Source organism: Mustelus asterias, chromosome 9, assembly GCF_964213995.1.
Source record: "Mustelus asterias chromosome 9, sMusAst1.hap1.1, whole genome shotgun sequence".
Lineage (NCBI taxonomy): Eukaryota > Metazoa > Chordata > Chondrichthyes > Carcharhiniformes > Triakidae > Mustelus > Mustelus asterias.
The window spans coordinates 118,200,754-118,218,094 of NC_135809.1; the positions used below are offsets into that span (position 1 = coordinate 118,200,754).

General features: G+C 43.4%; 1 protein-coding gene across 4 annotated transcripts in view; it reads right to left on the bottom strand.

Annotated features, from left to right (window-relative positions):
• Positions 1–1,173: 1,173 nt before the first annotated feature.
• Positions 1,174–17,341, bottom strand: part of LOC144498956 (Wilms tumor protein homolog) — an 80,007-nt gene continuing 63,839 nt past the window's right edge. Inside the window, exons 6-8 of one of the 4 annotated variants that reach the window (XM_078220937.1) lie at positions 12,573–12,662; positions 10,360–10,452; positions 1,174–2,827 (exon numbers count right to left, since the gene is read on the bottom strand). In XM_078220937.1, the coding sequence (XP_078077063.1) occupies positions 2,706–2,827; positions 10,360–10,452; positions 12,573–12,662 (305 nt within the window). In that variant the 3' untranslated portion in view covers positions 1,174–2,705. Of the gene's footprint in view, positions 2,828–9,908; positions 10,144–10,359; positions 10,453–12,572; positions 12,663–17,341 lie in introns of those variants that run through there. The other 3 variants (XM_078220938.1, XM_078220940.1, XM_078220939.1) reach the window with 3 other exon arrangements.

Here is a 17,341-nt window from a genome sequence, read left to right on the forward strand (position 1 = left end):
ATCTGATGATGACGTTTACTTACAGTCAAGAGCTTCTACTATGCATCTTCATGTGACTGAGAAAGCTGTAAGGCACTTTGGGATGGACTGAGGTTGTGAAAGTCACTATATAAATGCAAGTGTTTCTTTTTTAAAGAATGCCTGTATCCCAATTTCAAACACTTAATTATGAGTAGCGTTTTAGAACAAGGCCTGCAGTAATATGTACAGCAGTACTGGTTCACTACTGAAAGAGTCAAATTGATTATGTAAGTTCAGTGTCACCAGCAATCCATGAACATTGTTCAAACTTCCCACCAGATAAAGGATGGAATCTTGTGCCTTCCCCCGTGGCAGGTTTGGTCATGGGGAGGCATTTAACCAGATGGGTTAGTGGTGAGTGGGGTCCTCACCATACTCCCATCTCCACCCTATTAAGCCATGGCAGGAAGGCCCATGGATCATTGCCAATTGAAACCTTTAAGTGGCAATTAATGCTTACTTAAGAGTCTCATCTCACTGCCACTGATGTTAACCCAATGGTGGGTGGGGGTCTCACCATTCATGCAGCATAACAAGTAAACACAGTTGGGGTTGCTCTTGGGCTCACGGGGGAGCTCGTCATTCAATGACACTCAGTGCTTGATCAGGAAGGAGGATGGATCCCTCTGGGAATCACACCCCCTACCCTGGCGACTGACCCCCCCGCAACAACCTTCCGCCAACACTCACTTCTGGCCTGGGATACAGCAGCAAACATTAAGGGTGTCATACTGGCAGTAGCTCTCCTCAATGGCACTCTTGGCCTCAATGGATGGGACTTTGACCCTTGAGGGCAAGGCCCCCAGGGGAAGGCCCACCGCTGGCCTGTCAAGTGCCTGAATGGAAAAAGATGCAGCGGGCCTTCCCAGGGAAAGGCAATTCGGGCTCTCACTGGCTCTCCAGTTGGCGGCCGGGACCCCATTGCCTCCACAAGGTTCCACCCAAGATCTTTCTACAGCGACACATTTTCATGCCAGTAGTATCAATTTGATTTGTGTGAAGTGAGCAGATCGCTGGTGAAACCAGGAGAGAGAGAGGGTTCCAGTATTGACCAGAGCTGGAAGTAGTTCACAAGACAGAGTGGCATTCAAACAACGAGGGACTGAAATTGGACGCTAACCATTAAAATAAAACAGCTGTGGGCTTTCTATCGCCTTCATGGTCATCTTTAATTAAGAACGCAGCGGGGGTGTGGGTAGGGTGGGGTGGGGTGGGGAGAGAGAATGCTCCTTACATTTTCAGTGTTATCATTGCACAGTAAAAGCAAACAAGTCAGATCTGTGAAGTACCTATTTCTTCTGTTTATTCTCTACTTTTAATAACCCTCCTATTTTTGGGAACAGCAATACATTATCAGATATATACATAATAATTTCCAGCTGGTAGCAGTATATAGATGAACAAAGAAACATTGGGTACAGTACAATCCATTACACTAAAAAGATTTCTTCACACATTATACTTGAAGATTTCGGAAAGTCATTAAGTTACTTATTTTTCAAGAGGAATGGTTAATGGTAGTTGTGGACCAGCCTTCTTTCTTTTAACTAAGTCTGTTAACATTACAACTAATCAGCCACATAACCAGCATGGCTTTTCGGTACATCGTGTACAATTTTGGAACAGAGTGAAGTGTTGCTGGTTAACCTCACCTATCTCTTAAAATAATCTGGTTAAAGTACACTTCAAATGGATGAACAACATCATTATCCCATCTAATCGTTCCTCTGTGAATCTACTGTAGGGTCTAAAATAAAAGTTAACCTGATAGATTAAATGCCCACCTGCCATTTTTTATTTGTTTTCACTGGCTGCATGTTACTTGGTTATACATTTGGATTTCCATTTTTGTTTTGAAATAAAAACCCAATGAAATACAGTAGTATTCAATTTCAACAGGTCCCTATATATACAATATTTACAAAGGAGTTGAGTGGCGTATTGCTGTACTGTCACACGATACAAGCATAATCGCTGGAATTTTACCGTCCCACCTGCCACGGGAATCGGAGCAGGCGAGGGGCAGACAATGGGAAGGTCTGCTGAACTTGGGCGGGATTTTACCGTTTTGGGATGATCGAGGCCCTAAATTCCCACCCAGTGACTCAGTGAGCACCACCACGACCCTATGGGCAGTGCCCTGCCACTGATTTCCATAAACAATGGCCACATGCTTTGAATCCACCTCTTCTTACACACTCAGACCAAGGTTGCCAACCCTCCAAGATTGTCCTGGTATTCTCAGGACCCTGCTCTCAGGAGCCCAGGAGTTAAGTCATACAGAGACACTACAGAAAGTGTGTGCTTTGATTACCTTCAACACTTTTCTTTCTTTTTAAGTTGGAAGAAGTATTGGAGGTGGAAGAGGGAAATAAGGAGGCTGTACGGCCGGATGGTTGATTGAGGTTTGCAATTGGAAGGTGAGAGGCGACGAGACCTCCGGGAATGCATCCCAGCAGAGTTGGCAACCCTGACTTGGACAACTAGTGGGAAGAAGAGGTGTAATGCAACCGCATTGGTGGTGCATGCATCAGGTAGGCATAGAAACGTGGGCATTGACTCTGTCCCGTTAACCTGTGAGCTGCTGAACATTTAGAATAGGGGTGGATAGAAGAAAGCAGACTTCTCCAGCAGTGTGTGTGTCGTCATCTTTTCTTTGAGCTCGTTGCGGTCCTGTTCACCTTTCACAGAGTGAGCTGAAGCTTGGTCAGGTTTCTCTGGTGCATGTTATGATGACGAACCAGTTCATCGGACCTGGCAAACTTCTTCTGACAGTTTGGCCACCTACAGCTAAAGGGCTTTTCACCTGTTAAAACAGCAGCCCTAATGAACTTTTATTTTTTTGTACAATAAAGGTACCGTCGCTGATATTACTTAAACATGATTTATTAAGGATTAGATCTATTAGCATTTCGATCCACTTTTGATATATTTTTCTTCTTCGATTAGGTTGTGCAGGACTTTTTATTAGTGGTCTAATTCATGGGGGCCCCCATCACAGTTTGATTTTTTTATTCATGGACATGGACAGCTTATCTCAAAATTGCTTTTTCACTGAAGTCTCATATTTGTGTGGCCGGTGTCATTATTCATTATCTTGCAAGAAGAGGAGATAAGAGGAGGGAGGATCAATGTCATCATGAGTTGGACAAGTGTTCAGACTGGATGCATTCTCTTTTGTTGTTACTGTTATGCTATTTTCATGGAATGTCAAGATTTTTAGAAGTGAATGCTTATATAGAAAAGGAGGGAAATGAGAAAAAGACCTTTCTGGCCATCAAGCCCGTTCTTGCCCCAGTCCATTTATAATTTTCCCCCATCATGGATTACACACTATCCATTCAATCAAAGCGATGATAAAAGGTCCATGGTTTATTATATAAAACCCCATAATGTACTGAAACATTACTGCAAATTTCATAATATATTCAACAACCAGACATGATTACTGTTCAATCTGACCCTCTGCTTCCCAAAGAGGTTCTGTCCTATATCCCAACCTCAGCATCTTAAATCCTATCATGTACCACAGGTGATCTTGGTCCATATCTATCTCTGTAAATCACAGAATGGGCAGCACAGAAGGAGACCATTCGTCCCATCCTGACTGCACCAACTCACCAAAGGAGCAATTTACCTAGTGCCACTCCCTGCTTTCTCCCTGGGTAAACTCCAATTCATTCTCAACCAGATAGTTATCAAGTTCTTTTTTGATTATATTAATTAATTCAACTAGTTTCTGCTGGAGAATGGTGTTTGAGATGGGGAACTATAATTAGAAGGGATACATACTGTGACTATTTCCACGTGAGCAGGAGAAGGCTGAGTGCATGTTATTAAATGACTAAGGACTATTCCTTCTGGATAGGGAATCAGTGACACAGTTGTAGTGTGGGGGAGGCGTTCATTGATTTAAACATGTCATTGGGACAGAGTTTGGAATCTATTTCTTTTGGCAGAAAGTTATGAGAGTGTGAATGTTTTGCCATTGAGAATAGCAAAGGCCACTGCACTGTTTGAGAAAATTAGACAAAAACTTGAAGCAGAAAAAATGTACATGGCTACAGACAACATTCAGGGCAATGAATTCCTCTTGTAAAGAACCAGCAGGGATGGACCGAATGGCCTCCTTCTACAGCTCTTAGGGCCTTAAATATGAGGGCAGGTTGAATAAACGTGCATCGTATTCCCTCGAATACAGGAGATTGAGGGGTGATCTGATTGAGGTGGTTAAAATATGAAAGGGATATAAGAGAGCACAAACTAAGAAACTATTCCTTCTGACAAGGGGATCAAGCACAATGGGGCATAATCTTGAAATTAGAGCTAAAACATTCAAGAGCAAAATCAAGAAGCATTTTTTCACACAAATGCTTGTAAAAGTCTGGAACTCTCTTCTCACAAAAAATTATAGATAGTAAGAAAATTGGAGCCTTTATGATTGCGATCACTAGATTTTTGTTATGTCAGGCATCGAGGGTTATGGAGCTAAATCAAAGCAGATCAGCCAAGACCTAACTGAATGGGCTGAATGGCCACATTCATTTCTTAATGTTCCTATGTTGTAGGCTTGTTGCACATCTCCACAACTCAATGGGGAATAACTTCTTCTCATTTCTCTTCATTTTTAACCTTCTAAATTCTCTATAGTTTCACAGCCCAAGTTGTATAACCTGGTTACGCCTACACACATCACATCTCTCAGCATTTTAAGAGTCTGAATCACATCGCCCCCTCAATCTGTCTTCCAGACAAACTAAGTTCTTCACTCTGAGCTCGTTCTCATAATTCAGAACCCTAGGTCTATGAATCATTCTTCCTCTTTCTCTGAACTGCCTCCAATGCATTTTTTAAAGGTAGGCTGCCCAGATTCTACACCATCACTCTAGATTCAGCCCCACTAAGGATCTAAATAAGATTAGTAGAGTGTCATTTAATTTGTTGAAATTATGGCAAGGCCTTGGAGAGGACACAGTAGAGATTTACCAGGGTGTTACCAGGGATAATATGAACATAAGAACATAAGAACTAGGAGCAGGAGTAGGCCATCTGGCCCTTCGAGCCTGCTCTACCATTCAATAAGATCATGGCTGATTTTTTCGTGGACTCAGCTCCACTTACCTGCCTGCTCACCATAACCCTTAATTCCTTTACTGTTCAAACATTTATCTATCCTTGTCTTAAAGCCATTCAATGGGGTAGCCTCAACTGCTTCACTGGGCAGGGAATTCCACAGATTCACAACATTTTGGGTGAAGAAGTTCCTCCTCCACTCAGTCCTAAATCTGCTCCCCCTTATTTTGAGACCATGATGAGGGACTTCAGTCATATCAAGTAACGGGAGATTCTAGTTTTGCTCTCCTTAGAGCAGAGAAGTTTAGGGGTAGATTTGATAGAGAAGTTCAAATTCATAAATGGTTTTGATAGAGTAAATAATACCCACAATTGGAAAGGTTGGTAACCAGCGAACAGAGACTTAAGATGACCATCAAAAAAACCAGAGGCGAGATCATAGAATCCCTACAATGCAGAAGGAGGCCATTTGGCCCAGCAAGTCTACCCTGACTCTCTGACAGAACATCTTATCGATGTCCAACCCCCTACTCTGTCCCCCTAACCCCACGTATTTACCTTGTTAATCCCCCTAACCTATACATCCTGAGACATTAAGGGGCAATTTAGCCTGGCCAATCCACCCAGCTTGTACATCTTTGGACACTCGGAGGAAACTGGCGCACCCGGAGGAAACCCACACACACACAGGGGGAGCGTGCAAACTCCGCACAGATAGTCACCCAAGGCTGGAATTGAACCTGGGCTCCTGATGCTGTGAGGCAGCAGTGCTAACCACTGTGTCATGTGCCACCCATGAGGGCGATGAGGAAGAGATGAGGGAGATCAAATTTGTGCAACAAGTTGTTACAATCTGGAATTCACTGCTTAAAAGGGTGATGGAAGTAAATTCAGTCGTAACATTCAAAAGGGATTTGGATAAATACTTGATGGGTAAAATTTGCAGAGTTAAAAGGGAAGAGCAGGGAGGGAGACTAATTGGATAGCTCTAGCATAGAGACAACACACCACCATGGACTGCAGTTGTTCAAGGAGGCAACTCACCGCCAGCTTCTCAAGGGCAATTAGTGATGGGCAATAAAAATAAAAATAAAATACTGCAGATGCTGGAAATTTGAAATAAAAGCAGAAAATGCTGGATAAAATCAGCAGGTTTGGCAGCATCTGTAGAGAGAGAAACACAGAGTTAATATTGAGAGTCTGCATGACTCTTCTACAGAACTGGGGTGCAGCAAGTTCAGAAGGAGACAAGTTGGAATGGATAAGAGCAGCAGAGAAGTTGAGATGGCTGAGGTCGCACTACAGTTCTCACTGAAAAGTTCAAGAACAGCTAGGAGGCCAGAGGGCGAGGTCCAGGTAGAGCGAGAAGGGAGGAGACGGGTGAATGGATCCATTGAACAGGGGAAGACTTCTTCCCAAAGAAATGAGCACAGAGACGAAGACAATGGAAGCAGAGTTCAGCATCTTGCCAAGCCCAAAATTCATAGAGGTGAGGGCAGCAAGGGATGATTCTCCAGTTCTGTAGAAGGAGTCATACAAACTCAAAATGTTAACTCTGTTTCTCTCTCCATTGGTACTGCCAAGCCTGCTGAGTTTATCCAACATTTTCTGCTTTTATCATGGACAATAAAAATGCTGGCCAACTCAGTGACACTCATGTCCTGTGAAAGGTATTTTTTTAAATAGGCACGATTGGCAGAAGAGCCTCCTTCTGTGTTGTAGAATTCTTTGAATCTATATCACCGCAGTCAGACTTCGTGACCTAATGCCCCCTATGGGTGTGGCTCTCACTGAGAGCATCTTGGAAGATCATTAGTGCTCTCCTGCCCTGGGCGTCTGGTTTTCGATCCCTTAATATAAGTCTCCAGAAAGTCCTGAGATGCATGCCAACCATTCCCAGAGACTAGCCTACTGCAAACATCCTGGGATGGCAGGACCGACGTATGAGGAGAGATTGAGTCGGTTAGGATTATGTTCACTGGAGTTCAGAAGAATGAGGCAGAATCTCATAGAAGCCTATAAAATTCTAAGAGGACTAGACAGGGTAGATTCAGGAAGGATGTTCCTGATGGTGGGGGAATCCAGAACCAGGGGTCATGGTTTAAGGATAAGAGATAAACCTTTTAGGGCTGAGGTGAGGAGAAATTTCTTCACCTGGAGAGTGGTAAGCCTGTAGAATTGAAAGCAGGTGAGGCCAAAACATTGTACATTTTCAAGAAGGAGTTTGATGAAGCTCTTGGGGAAAATGGGATCAAAGGATATGGGGGAGAAGACTGGATCAGGCTATTGAGTTGGATGATCAGCCACGATCATAATGAATGGCGCAGACAAGGTTCGAAGGGTCGAATGGCCTCTCCTGCTCCTATTTTCTATGTTGCTATGTGTCATTTTTACATGGGAGTTGGGGGCTAGGAACAGCAGTTGGAGGCTAGGGGGCTAGCAGTTTGGATCAGGAATTGGCTAGCTGTAAGAATGATGTGGAGATGCCGGCGTTGGACTGGGGTAAGCACAGTAAGCTGTAGCTGTAAGAAGACAGAAGGTGGTGGTTGATGAGAAGTGTTCATCCTGGAGTTCACTTACTAGTGGTGTACCACAAGGATCTGTTTTGAGGCCACTGCTGTTTGTCATTTTTATAAATGACCTGGATGAGGGCGTAGAAGGATGGGTTAGTAAATTTGTGGATGACACTAAAGTCAGTGGAGTTGTGGACAGTGCAGAAGGTTGTTGCAGGCTACAGAGGGACATAGATAAGCTGCAGAGCTGGGCTGAGAGGTGGCAAATGGAGTTCAATGCGAAAAGGTGTGAGGTGATTCACTTTGGAAGGAGTAACAGGATTACAGGGTACTGGGCTAATGATAAGATGTTTGGTAGTGTGGATGAACAAAGAGATCTCAGTGTCCATGTGCATAGATCCCTGAAAGTTGGCACCCAGGTTGATAGGGTTGTTAAGAAGGCGTACGGAGTGTTAGCTTTTATTGGTAGAGGGATTGAGTTTCAGAGCTAGGAGGTCATGTTGCAGCTGTGCAAAACTCTGGTGCGGCCGCACTTGGAGTATTGCGTACAGTTCTGGCCGCCGTATTATAGGAAGGATGTGGAAGCATTGGAAAGGGTGCAGAGGAGATTTACCAGGATGTTGCCTGGTATGGTGGGAAGGTCTTATGAGGAAAGGCTGAGGGACTTGAGGTTGTTTTCGTTAGAGAGAAGAATGTTAAGAGGTGACTTAATAGAGGCATACAAGATGATCAGAGGATTAGATAGGGTGGATAGTGAGAGCCTTTTTCCTCGGATGGTGATAGCTAGCACGAGGGGACATAGCTTTAAATTGAGGGGTGATAGATATAGGACAGATGTCAGAGGTAGATTCTTCACTCAGAGAGTAGTAAGGGCGTGGAATGCCCTGCCTCCAGCAGTAGTGGACTCACCAACATTAAGGGCATTTAAATGGTAATTGGATAAACATATGGATGATATTGGAATAGTGCAGGTTAGATGGGCTTTAGATTGGTTTCACTGGTCGGTGCAACATCGAGGGCCGAAGGGCCTGTACTGCGTTGTAATGTTCTATGTTCTAACAGGGAGGTGGTGGGGGATTAGGTAACAATGAACATTTTTACTTTGTATGTTGGATGATAAATGTTAGTCCAAAGATGTGCGGGTTAGGTGCATTGGCCATGCTAAATTGTTCCTTAGTGTCCCAAGATGTGTAGGTTAGAGGGATTAGCTGTGTAAATATGTGGGGTTACGGGGATAAGGCCTGGGTAGGATTGTGTTCGGTGCAGACTCGATGGGCCGAATGGCCTCCTTCTGAACTGTAGGGATTCTATGGTTTCTATAGTCGAACTGCCCATGAACCACGTAACTTTTAAAGTCCTGCCATACCTTGATAGTAAGTTTTACATATTAGACAGAAGCTAAACATTATACATGTGTTAAGATTAAAATGCTGTCAAGAAAAGGGCAAGTGCAATGTTTCAAATTAAAAACATTTGATATTTCACAAATCATTGATGCAGTTAAAGATTGCAGCAGAATTTAACCCTTTGAGGACTATGTTAATTTAATATCAAGGTAGCCAAAGATACAACTTACGCAGAAAATATTTAAATTTATGAAACAAGAACAAAATTGTGAAAAATATCTTTTGGTTCCTCAGATGAATTCTTATCCCACTTGGAGGGGGGGGAGTGGGGGTGAGAGGGGGACAGCAGAAGGTAACCTAGGTCTCTTTGTAGCCAAGGTGACTTGACAATACATGGAAAGTTCATAAGCAAGTCAATTGCCTGCGGTAGACCCAAACATTCAACAACCCAAACTAGGTAGGCCCGTTGCACTCTGAAGAATTGCTAATGATTGACCAACCAATTGGCTGTCTTTATGGAATCTGAAGAAGTGGCTTTACCTTCAGGACCTGGGATTCTTGTAACTCAGATAATCCTGCAAATCGTCGCCCAAGGGAAATTGGTGAGATAGGATAGAGTGCTCCCACCAGGAGGAAACTTGTTCACTGTTAACTGGTTGAACTCCAACACTATCTAGGACATACATAAGGAGTCCTTAAGCCTTGGATCTTGTCAACCTCTCCCAAAATGCTCTGATCTTAGGCAAACAGGTCCTTGTCGAGCAAATAGAACTTCTACGTGTCTAAGTAACTTTGTCTGAAGACAGGAGGACCTGATAAATTCTACTTAATCCTAAAAATTATTATTGTGGAAAAACTGATATCTTAAGATTTTGATGATTAGAGTCGGGCTGCCGATGAATCCCGCCAGCCTCTACTGGAGGCAGTTTTGTTTTAATATTTGTTTGGTTTTCAAACAGAGTGTCAAAGTTTATGACAAGATCCTCTGCTGTGTGAAAGATAAGGGATGGGGAGGGCGGGTTGGATGTTGAAATAAACCAAAGACTGGCAAATCCCTCTCTCCCCTTGCTACAAGCACACTTCTCTGTTGGCCCTTCATGGAGTGGCATTGATGGTGGTCATGGAGAAGTCCGCAGGCCCAACCATCCTGCCCTCCCAGTTCAAGGAGGCTGCGTTTCGGCCAGCAGCTCCTGTGGGGAGAATAAAGGGAATCAATTGGTGATAAAATCCGAAAGAAACCTCACTTAAGAATTATCCTTTTTTTTAAGGTTAAGCAAAAAGTTCCAAAAAGAACAATCAGTGCTCAAAGGGTTCATGTATTACAAACAGTGGCAGTGAATATTAGCTGTTAAGATATTAAAATCCGCGTCTAAGAAAGTAAAATGTCAAAAAAAAAGTTTACGCACTTGTTTTACCTGTATGAGTTCGAGTGTGGGTCTTTAAATGGTCGGAGCGGGAGAATTTACGCTGACATGTTTTACACTGGAATGGCTTTACCCCTATAGAAGTGAAAAGAAAATTCTAATCAGATTGTCCAACCTAATTTGCACAAATGTACAGTACAAAGTAAAGGCGATAAAGGGCTGGACAGCCAAGCAAAAAAATGATCATAATGTGCCACCTTAAGCATTGACTCCCTATCCATCAATGCACAGAAACAGCAGCACCATCTACAAGATGCACTGCAGCAACTCAACAAGGCACCTTCGACAACATCTCCCAAACCTGTGACCTCAATCACCAAGAAGAACAAGGGCAGCAGGCACATGGGAACATCACCACCTGAAAGTTCCTCTTTCCGTGACATATCATCCTGACTTGAAAATATATATATCACTATTCTTTTCCTATCGCTGCGTCAAAATCCTGAGATTCCCTTGCTAATACCAATGGTGGTGTGCCTCCACCATACAGGCTACAGGCAATCAAGGCAGCGGCTCGCCACCACTTTCTCAAGAACAGAGATGGATATTAAATGTTGGCTTTACCAGCGACGCTCCAATCCCATGAGTACATTAAAAAACACCTGTTGGCAGGATAACATTCTCACAGTGGTTAGCATTCTGCATACAAGCATGCACTGGGATTGACTTGGACACTTGATGCGCTTTCAAACTTGTACTGTCTGTGCATCACGCCCCAGTGGAAATGACCATGAGCAAACAGTAGTGAGCCTCTGGAATCCATTGTCACCTGATGTGGTGAAGGTTGACTCTCTGCTCACCTGTAAGAGGGAGCTGAATCTGTTCCTGACTTGTATAGAAAATAAGTGTTTTTATAACACATGTTCCCATGTGGTCTCCTGGAGTGGCCTCAATTGCCTGAGGAGGTCAGGGAGGAATTTTACAGGGTTTTTTTCCTACTTGGTCCAGAATGCTTTCTCATGTTTTTGTCTCTCCCAGGAGGAAAGATGGGTGGGGTTGGAGATGATGGTGAGTGTTAGAGGAATTTAGTCATAATATTTCAGCCATAATGCTGTGTGGAGGAGGCCTGATAGACCAGCTGGTCTTATCGTGCCCATCATGGTAAATAATCATGCTGAGTTCAGTCAGTTCAGTAACATAAGAACAAGTTCAGCCCCTCTATCCTGCTCCACCATTTAATAAGATCATGGTTGATCTGATAATAACCTCAAATCTGCACTCTGCCTACTCCCAATAACCTATCACCCCTTGTTTACCAAGAATCTATCCGCCTCTGGACTAAAAATAATCAAAGAATCTGCTTCCACAACCTTTTCAGGAAGAATTCTCAAGACCCATGACCCTCTGACATAGAACATAGAACATAGAACATAGAACAGTACAGCACAGAACAGGCCCTTCGGCCCACGATGTTGTGCCGACCTTCATCTGAAACCAAGATCAAGCTATCCCACTCCCTACCATCCTGGTGTGCTCCATGTGCCTATCCAATAACCGCTTAAATGTTCCTAAAGTGTCTGACTCCACTATCACTGCAGGCAGTCCATTCCACACCCCAACCACTCTCTGCGTGAAGAACCTACCTCTGATATCCTTCCTGTATCTCCCACCATGAACCCTATAGTTATGCCCCCTCGTAATAGCTCCATCCACCCGAGGAAATAGTCTTTGAACGTTCACTCGATCTATCCCCTTCATCATTTTATAAACCTCTATTAAGTCTCCCCTCAATCTCCTCCGCTCCAGAGAGAACAGCCCCAGCTCCCTCAACCTTTCTGAGCGAAAACATTTCTCCTCATCTGTTTTAAATCAGTGACCCCTTATTTTTAAATAGTGATCCCCCCAATACCCATCCCCCTGCACGCACCACCCTCCCTTATCCTCTCAACACCCCCTCCCAACACCCCCCCCCACCCCCGCCTCCTCCACCCGCCTCCCACCCCCTGCCAACCAGGTCTATATTCTCCCACAAGAGGAAACATCCTCTCCACATCCACCCTGCCAGGACCCCCCCAGATCTTATATGTTTCAATCAAGTCACCTCTTACTCTTCTAAACTTCAGCAGATACAAGCCTAACCTGTCTAACCTTCCCATCATAAGACAACCCACCCATTCCACATATTAGTATGGTAAACCTTCTCTGAATATGTTTGCATCCTTGTTAAAACATTATTGATGGCAATTCATTCTTACCAGTGTGTCTTCTCTGGTGTCGCTTGAGTTGATCTGAACGGGAAAATCGACGACCACAGTCCTTAAAATCACATTGATAAGGCTTCTCACCTTATCGGATAAGAAAATAAAATGTTTGAGCATCAGGTTTGTCATTCAGATAAAATATCATAACCGAAAGCCAAGTTCTGGTGCGTAAAGTGTCACTTTAATGTTGCCTTTAATATCTTAGCATTTATAAACACCAGGAACTTACAATATAAAGTGTCTTTAACATAGGAAGTTGTAACATAGGAAGAGAGATTTGGATAGGCTAAGTGAGTGGGCGAGGATCTGGCAGATGGAGTATAACGTTGGTAAGTGTGAGGTTATCCACTTTGGAAGGAATAATAGTAAAATGGACTATTATTTAAACGGTGAAAAATTACAACATGCTACAGTGCAGAGGGACCTGGGGGTCCTTGTGCATGAATCACAAAAACTCAGTTTGCAGGTGCAGCAGGTAATCAAGAAGGCAAATGGAATGTTGGCCTTTATTGTGAGAGGGATGGAGTATAAAAGCAGGGAGGTCATGCTGCAACTGTACAGGGTACTGGTGAGGCCGCACCTAGAGTACTGTGTACAATTTTGGTCCCCTTATTTAAGAAAGGATATATTAGCTTTGGAGGGGGTACAGAGGTTTACCAGGTTGATTCCAGAGATGAGGGGGTTAGCTTATGAGGAGAGATTGAGTAGACTGGGCCTGTACTAATTGGAGTTTAGAAGGTTGAGGGGAGATTTTATAGAGACATATAAGATAATGAAGGGGCTAGATAGGGTAGAAGCAGCGAGGTTATTTCCACTTACAATGGAAACAAGAACTAGGGGGCATAGCCTCAAAATACAGGGGAGTCAATTTAGAACTGAGTTGAGGAGGAACTTCTTCTCCCAGAGGGTAGTGAATCTTTGGAATTCTCTGCCCAATGAAGCAGTAGAGGCTACCTCGTTAAATGTGTTTAAGTCACAGATAGATAGATTTTTAACCATTAAGGGAATTAAGGGTTATGGGGAGCGGGCGGGTAAGTGGAACTGAACCCACTATCAGATCAGCCATGATCTTATTGAATGGCGGAGCAGGCTTGAGGGGCTAGATGGCCTACTCCTGCTCCTATTTCTTATGTTCTTATGTTCTTATGTAATGAGATGCTTCACAGGAGTGTTATCAGAAACTGGCCTAAAACTTGGTTGTAACAATAGGCTTTAAGCAGCATCTTAAAGGAGGAGATGGATGGAGAGGAAGGAGATTTGGCAGGGGGTGTAGAATCCCAGGGAATAGGCAGCAAAGGCTGGATCACCAATGATGGGGCAAAGAAACTGGGCAATGGACAAACAGCCAGAGTTGGAAAATGTGTTCTCAGAGGGTTGTAGGTCAATGGAAGTTACAAAGATAGAGAGGGGTTATAAAATTGGCATCAGTAAAATAGCACCTCTGTTATAGAAAAGGCCCGAGTTGCATTGAGATCATTAGAAATGAAAATTGAGCAGTTTTAATAACAAACCATAATGTTTGATTTGTGGACAGTAAGTTCAAAATTTGCTTCAGGACCTTTGGGCAGATTAACCCTATGCATTACCACACCCTCTTTTAAACATCTTATCAGTACTAAGGTCAGAAAGTATAAGCAGCTTGGGATGTTAAGGGGAATCCTCACAACATTTAAGAAGCATTTAGATGAGCACTTGAAATGCCATAGCATACAAGGCTACAGGCTAAGTGGAAAGTGGGATTAGACTAGGCTTGATAGCCGGCACAAACAAAATGGGCCAAAGGGCCTCTTTTTGTGCTGTAAAACTCCATGATTCTGTGATATATGAAAACTCAGGTGGGAAAATTCATTTCAATGCTCAATCCTTTGTGGTAGATACATCCATGTGTTTATAAGATTACTAGGTAAAGATAATTGCCTAAAAAGAATCTGCTCTTGCTATTGCATTTTAGCTGGGTGACAGGTAATGCTCAGTTGGTAGGACACTTGCTTCTTAACCAGGGGTCAAAGCCCGCTGCAGATACTTGAGCACATGATCTGGGCTAACACTTCAATGCAGAACCAGGGGAGTGCTGCACTACTGAGATATATCACTTTTTGGATGAAAGACTAAACCAAGGCCCATCTCACCTGTCAAGTGGATGTAAAAGATCCCACAGAAATATTTTTGAAGAGGAGGGGCAATCTCCCTGGTGGCCTGGCCAACATTTATCCCTTAGCCAACAGGACAAAACAGATTATCTGGTAATTTATTTCTGTATTATTTATGGGACTTTGATGTGCTTCAACATTGGCTGACATGTTTCCCAGATTGCAAGAGGAACACTTAATTAGTTATAAGGCACTTTGGGATCATGTTGTGGTCACAAAAGGCTTTGTATAAATGCAAATCTTTCTCGTACAGATTCATACAGAGAATCACGTCAAGTCTAAAGCACAGAAACAGGCCGTTCAACCAAACGGTCTATTCCAATGTTCATGCACCTCCTGAGCCCCCTGCCACCCTATTTTATAGAGTCCCTACAATGCAGAAGGAGGCCATTCAGCCCATCAAGCCTGCACTGTCAGCAATCCCATTGAGGCCCTATCCCCATAACCCCACGCACTTACCCTATTTAATCTAACTCGATTGGCCTAATCCTCTATTCCTTTTCTCCATCACGTACCTACCTAGCTTCTTTTTAAAGCCATCCATGCTTTACACCTCAACCAGGAAATAAACTTTACTTTAACTAACCCTTGTGGTGGTTCCTTAAGAGTTAAGAGTTTGGCTGCATCTGTTAGATTGTAAAAACATGCAAAATGGTAGCCGCATGTTTAGGTGACTGGGGAAAATAGTTAGCAGAACTGACTACATATGAATTACCCAAGGGTTTGGGGTCATGTAACATTTCAGTGTCGATTCAGCTTAATTGATTTCATGTAGTCTGTGGCATCTGCCACTGGTACTGAAAATGGTCAATTAAACCCTGACCACAGAAGCTCCCCCAGGAGTTGCAGTTCTTTACAGGAAATAATCTCTGGGGCAAGAGTTAGTCTTTGACATATTAAAACAAATCCCCTCGCAGTAGAATGCAGCAACAAATGCAAGATTTTTGTTTGAATAGAAAACTATTGTTCAAAAATGTTTCTGCATTTAAAGCTTAATGTACCGTTAATATTCCAGCATAATGCCAGATGTTTTAGATATTAGAATGAAGCAAAGGGGTATCGGGTTGAATTAAAATTTGGAAGATAATATATGTTCTTCCTTAAAAGAATTATTTAAGTAGTCATGTTTTAAAACATCTGGCTCAGGCTGTGTCAGACGTTATGCTTGGCTATCGTGAGCTATATCTCAAGTCAACCTGACATCTGCTCACTGCGGTCTTATTCCTTGAACAACTCTCCCTTCAAGCTTCAGTCTCTTCTGATGAGCTTTTGCAGCAATGAGATGTCAATTGCAGGTCAATTTCATACAAGCGACATCAACGAGAGCATGGCTTTCCAAATCCCCGGGCAGACTCAACAGGAACATGGGGATCGGGTGTTACTTCTTAAATGTTTTAGTTGAAGAAAAAATGAACCATGAGATATTTCTTAGGTGTGCTGTATTAAGCTGGGATGGCACGGTGGCACAGTGGTTAGCACTGCTGCCTCACAGCGGCCAGGGACCCGGGTTCGATCCTGGCTTGGGTCATTGTCTGTGTGGAGTTTGCACATTCTCCCCGTGTCTGCGTGGGTTTCCTCCGGATGCTCCAGTTTCCTCCCACGGTCCAAAGATGTGTGGGTTAGGTGGATTGGCCATGCTAAATTACCCTTAGTGTAAGGGGGACTAGCTAGGGTAAGTGCATGGGGTTCTGGGGATAGGTTGGTGTAGACTTGATGGGTTGAATGGCCTCCTTTTGCACTGTAGGGATTCTATGATTCTAAGGGATAAGACGCTAAACTAGGTAAATGGACTTGCTGTTGGGATTAAGCCCGTGATTTGACTGAATGATGGAGCAGACTGGAGGGGCTGAATGGCCTACTCCTGATTCTATATTCCTATTTTCCTATAGGTACTATAAATTCTGATACTGACTCAATTCAAAATGTGTATGAAAAAGAAGGACATCAAACTTTTCGTAACCAGATGGTGTATTGGCCAAATCCAAAATAGGAAGCCAAAGCATCCAAACTAGGATAATTCCTAAATGCTGCCATCATCTTCAAACACATTAATTCATGACAGCTACTTCAAACCAAATGACTGAGGGGATCATTCCAAAATATTTACTTCTATTTTATTTGGGCTCACTGCATTTCTAAAGACATCTGAAAATCCCATGTATTTTAACCAAATCGAGGTCCCAAGACACTTCCCTCCCATCCACGTCCACAATCATACAAAGGAATGTTACTTGAAAAGACAAATTACCCGCTTAGTGACTCTGTCTGTGCCTGATTCGAAGCGTGCTTCCCTACCTGCAGCGGAGGGGCTTGGGAGGAGGGCAATTGCAGGCTGCATCTTCTGTGGGGATTGGAGTCAATGTGGAGAGGAACAGTCATGTGCAATGCCTAGATCCTTTAACACCAGGACAGGAGCAATGATGGGATTCTTTAATGCAAGGTCATGGCAAATGTTTTCTCTGAGCTGCATTGGTGCAACAGACTGCACACAGGCATCATTTCCTGTAAGGTGCACAGGCGTACAACCAGGCAGCATTCTTGAAGGGGCCACATAGCGTAACAAACAGGTTGCACAAATAGGAAAATAGTCCTCTAACAATGTTCCCTCGAGGC